Source organism: Eurytemora carolleeae, unplaced genomic scaffold, assembly GCF_000591075.1.
Source record: "Eurytemora carolleeae unplaced genomic scaffold, Eaff_2.0 scaffold2520, whole genome shotgun sequence".
Taxonomy (NCBI): Eukaryota; Metazoa; Arthropoda; class Copepoda; order Calanoida; family Temoridae; genus Eurytemora; species Eurytemora carolleeae.
This window is the reverse complement of record NW_019402122.1, coordinates 1,233-6,505: the sequence shown is the minus strand read 5'-3', so window position 1 is coordinate 6,505 and position 5,273 is coordinate 1,233. Positions and strand designations below refer to the sequence as shown.

At 32.7% G+C, this 5,273-nt stretch overlaps 1 protein-coding gene across 1 annotated transcript; it reads left to right on the top strand.

Moving 5' to 3' along the window:
- Positions 1-1,510: 1,510 nt before the first annotated feature.
- LOC111717922 (homeobox protein XHOX-7.1) lies at positions 1,511-4,146 on the top strand. Its single transcript, XM_023493390.1, has 3 exons — positions 1,511-2,375; positions 3,072-3,265; positions 3,343-4,146. Exons 1-3 carry the CDS (start codon positions 1,934-1,936, stop codon positions 3,538-3,540), a joined length of 834 nt encoding a protein of 277 aa, XP_023349158.1. The 5' UTR covers positions 1,511-1,933; the 3' UTR covers positions 3,541-4,146.
- The last annotated feature ends 1,127 nt before the right edge of the window (positions 4,147-5,273 follow it).

The following is a 5,273-nucleotide window of genomic DNA, read 5'->3' as shown; positions in this document are numbered from 1 at the left end:
CAATGCAAGAATAGACAAGACAAGAATAGACAGTATAAGACAAGACAATACAAGAATAGACAATAAAAGAATAGACAAGACAAGACAAGAAAAGACAATATAAGACAAGACAAAACAAGAATAGACAATAAAATAATAGACAATAAAAGCATATACAAGACAAGATTAGACAAGGCAAGACAAGAATAGACAATATAAAACAAGAAAATACAAGAATAGACAAGGAAAGAATAGACAATACAAGACAAGACATTACAAGACAAGACAATACAAGACAAGACAATATAAGAATAGACAAGTAAAGAATGGACAAGACAAGAATAGACAAGACAGGAATAGACAAGACAGGAATAGACAAGACAATAATAGACAAGACTAGAATAGACAAGACAAGAATAGACAAGACAAGAGTAGACAAGAATATATAGAAAATACAAGAATATACAATACATGAATAGAAAAGCAAAGACACCAAAACAAGACAAGAAAAGGCAAAAATAAAAAAATAATAAATATAAATAATAAAAAAAATAAGAGAGATATACATAAGATTAAGACGATTAAGACATAGTCAGGACAAGACAAGAATAGACGATACAATACAAGTCAAGACAAACAAGAATAGACACTATAAGACAAAAAATACAAGAATAGACACTATAAGACAAAAAATACAAGAATTAACAAGACAATATTAGACAAGACAAGACAAGAATAGATAATATAAGGCAAGACAAGACAAGAATAAACAATAAAAGAATAGACAATAAAAGAATAGACAAAATAAGAAAAGAACATACAAGACAAGAAAATACAAGACAAGACAAGACAAGACAAAAATAGACAAAAGAAGATAAGACTAAACAAGACAAGAATAGACAAAACAAGAATAGACAAGAATAAATAGAAAATACAAGAATAGACAAGAATGAAAAGAAAATACAAGAATAGACTATACATGAATAGAAAAGCAAAGACACAAATTTCCGCTAGTACTCGCTTTACATTCGGTCAGAGTACTTCAACTCACTGCATCAGTTCACATAGAAAGCTTAGTTTAGGGTGACGACACGATCGAGAAAATAAAAATATAAAATATAACCCGGAATATACAAGACAAGTGTGAAACAAGGACTAAAAACATAACGAAAATTATCCCAACCCGGGCCTTTTTATTTGCAAAAAATCCCCACAATATTAAATGCAAATTATGTAATAAAGTCTTCAAGTTTATTTAACGTTTAAACAATTGTGACCTCTAATTTAATTCCGGCATTATATTAGCCGGAATTAATTGTAAAAATGTTGAACTGCAAACTTGTATTTATGCATTATAATTATATTCCAACCAAAACCACAGGAACTGATAAAGATTTATGTGTTCGATTTTCAATTTGATTTAAAACAATAAATATTTGGAATTAAATCAGTCCCCCCTCCCTTCTTCCCCCCGGGGATCAAATGTTTGATCATTAGTTAATGTTTTTACTGCGGTGAGGCCCCCTTTCCAAGCCTGGTAATTGAGTAAAATATCATGAATTAATTGAACACGACACAAATCTCATTAACCGCAATTTTTCAATCTCCAGTCACCAATAAATGCGGGAACAAGGTTTGGAGTGCCGCTGCGCTCCTATTGGTCGAAGTAACGACCAATGAGAGAGCGAGACCGATTAGGAACGGAAGCGGGGTGTGTTGAAAGATTGGGCCATATCATGGGCATTCAGTTCACTCAATTGTGCTCGGCTGCTCACACGCCATCAGCCATCTTGCCAAATATTTAGCAAACTAATTTGCATTGGTCAGCTGTCTGCAAAATTTTAATTACGTGTCAGAAAATATCTGCAAGAACAACCGGAAAAAAAATTGAAAAATTGGTTTTAAAATAGAAATGAAAAGCCCGCAAGGAAACTAGACTTGTTTACTGTACACAATGATGAAGATGCAATCGCGGATTTCCTTCAGCGTAGATTCCTTGCTCGGCAGGAAGACGACAGAAACTGATATTAAACCTAGAATCCTTCACTCAGTCTTCACGGAGCTAGAGGATAAACAGGAGGACAGGAGGGCAGAGGAGGACAGGAGGAGAGATGAGGAGGACAGACTAAGAGCTGAGGACGAGATGAGAAGAAGAATGGAGGACAAAGATGAATCCAAGGATGATATAAAAGAAGAGACTGAAAGTGAGGATGATCTATGCGTGGATGATGAGGATGAGGATGAGAATCAAACATCTTCTCCATCCCCGCCAATCCATCCTCATCCCATCATGCCCACACCCTTATTAGGGCGTGGCATGCCTGGGTTGGCCAACCTCCTGAGACCAGGCTGGCCTGGACATCTTCCTTTCACAAACCAGTCATTGTTTGATAAAGGTGACTTTTTTCCACCATTTTTTATTATTCCTATTTTCCTTCACTTATAAACCCTCAAATTTTTTCTTTAGAATACTAATATTTTTAAAGTTTTTCTTTTAATAAGTACATGAAAATAAAAATTATTAAACTTTTTCCTTCTCCATGCATCACATTAATATTTGCAAATTTGTGCAAATTTGTGCAAATTATGTGCAGGGCTTAATTGCCATCTATGTTGCGTGAGCAAACACCAATATTAAACGTTAAAAAGAAATATGTCATAAATATTTGATTTCAGTTATAATTTTTAAATAAAGTTATAAAACGGGAAAGGTTTTTCATGTTAAGTCATTAAAGTATGAATTAGTTAATTTTTTAGTATTGATAATGGTCTAATATTAGTTTTAATAACTTATTGGTATAAAAAATCATTTATAAATATTCATAAAAATAAAGATAACATGGTAATAAATAACATTAAATAGTAATTACCATATGATGATAATAATGTTAGATATAACTTTCATAAAATGATCAAAGGCCGGATTTTATGAAAAGTGAATAGTGGGACTATGTACGGCTAGTTAAACTACTTATTTAGTGAATTTTCGGGTACACTATAGACGTAGTTCAATTATTCGTTCGTAGTTCTGATACTTCTTGCTATTCCTCCATAATGTGTACGTATATAGTTAATGAATAATTATTTTTTAGATATGACTTTACGAGCTCCTACAGGACCTATCCGTTGCACCTTGAGAAAACATAAACCGAACCGTAAACCCCGGACCCCCTTCACCACCCAGCAGTTGAACGACTTGGAGAAGAAGTACAGAGAGAAACAGTATCTATCTATCTCAGAACGAGCAGAGTTTTCAAATGAGTTGAAATTAACTGAAACCCAGGTAAACATTGTTATTATTATTATTATTATTGTTGTTATCATTATTATTATTATTATTATTATTATTATTATTATATTATTAAGATCTGGTTCCAGAATCGGCGAGCTAAGACTAAACGTCTCCAAGAATCTGAGATGGAACGGATCAGAATTTCTTCAATGCCCATGATGCCCCGACCCTACGGTATACCACACTCCTTACTCCAGGGTATGCAGAACCCTGCCTCATCCATAGCAGCTTCCTTTCTACCACATTTCTTGAATCATAACAAACCTTGACAGCTAACAGCTGACAGGGAATATTAACAACAGCAACTGTCACATGAAGCTCCGCTGTTAATATCTGTCATGAAGTTACCATGCTGACTAATCTGATACCCAAAGCCTTGCCTAAAACTTAAAAGTCTCTATAATTCCTTACCTTTAAGTCTATGTCCCCATCCCCCTCCGCCTTAAAAAAGTAAAAAAAAAAAACGTCGCTAAAAGTCCGTTTAAGTCTCAATCCCAGAGCTTGCGCGTAAAGACTCCGAAGCTAGCTCAAAGTCTCAAAACTTTGGATAAAAGTCCTTAGTACAATTACAGGGTGTCCCACTAAAACATGAAAGTTCAGAGACAACTTAACGGTCATATTTGATCTTTGATAGCTATTCTTAACTTGAAAAAGATTGTTGAACAACCTTTTGTGACACTTTGTCATAAGATACGACTCTGAATTGTGATATTTAACAGGACACCCTGTAGTTGATATAATTATAAAGTCTCCTGGACAAAACGGAGCATAAATGACCGGCTGTGAAATCTGTGTAAATTTAAAAAAATGAAAATGTGAATTTAAAAATAAGCTTTACTGTGCCCCTAACTAGTTAGAAAATATATAGTTCTTTAAACAAACTTTTTTTATGATAGAGAAACTAATTTTATTCATCATACTATATATATCATAAATCATACTATCTATTATACATCATACTATCTATTATACATCATACTATCTATATCATACTATCTATTATACATCATACTATCTATTATACATCATACTATCTATTATACATCATACTATCTTGAAGTAGCAAAGCTTGAAAGGGTGAAGAGCAAGCACTTAGATCCAGACATAGAAGAGTGGCATCAATTTTAATGACTGCAGGGTCGACTTTGAAGTGTCGTAACACCTTGGCCTTTGTTATTACATCACTAACTCATTTAAACTTTTTTCAAGGCCGTAAAACATGGATTTTTAATAACTGTAAGCACTTATTTTCAGCTTTTCTTATTAAAAATTATTTTGCAAGATATTCAAAGATTTTTTGGTTTGCACTTGTAACTTTTGGATCACTGTGCAAGCGGGGTTTTTTTTTACTGCCCATGCTGTTGGAAATACAGTGAAATTTATTTGCACTTTTTAACACTTAATCCAATCCTTATTTAACAAGAAAAATAAAGTATTGATAAGATTTCTCCCACTAAAACTTGAAAAACAATTTTAGGTCATTCGATCATTTTTTCTGGAAATTGAGAATTAAGGCCTGACATGATGACATCTGTTTTAAAGATCTGACGTTCGAGAACTCCAAAGTTTTGATTATTTCCTAAAATAATTTTAAAACTTAAGGATTAGTTGGACCGATTATTGTACTGTTAAAAAAAGTAGTTTTTTTTTATTTCAGTTTCTATTTTATAATCTTACATTTGTGCAAGGGGTCGTATATTAAAAAAAATTTAGTGAGTCTTAAAATAAAATTTAAAATGTCCTCGAACTTTAATTAAGGCTTTTTAAAATCAGCTTTTTAAATTATAAATGGAAATAACTGAAGTAAAACAGTAAGAATTGTGGTGATCTTTTATATTCTGACAAAGTTCCAAATATCTCCAAGAATCTTTAAGAAAAACTAAATTTTGTAATTCTGAAAGTTTGGGTTATAGTAATGGTTCCTGTCACGTAATTCCAAGATGAATTAAAGTATGTGTTTTGAAACTCCCTGTATCTCAGACTAAAGGGGCCTCTTTCAGGT

Bases quoted from the DNA above. Each gene is read 5' to 3' on its own strand.
- LOC111717922 (XM_023493390.1), top strand. From the start codon at position 1,934: ATGATGAAGATGCAATCGCGGATTTCCTTCAGCGTAGATTCCTTGCTC. The intron at 2,376-3,071 runs GTGACTTTTTTC...ATTATTTTTTAG, and splicing joins CCAGTCATTGTTTGATAAAG to ATATGACTTTACGAGCTCCT. The intron at 3,266-3,342 runs AACATTGTTATT...TATTATATTATT, and splicing joins AATTAACTGAAACCCAGGTA to AAGATCTGGTTCCAGAATCG.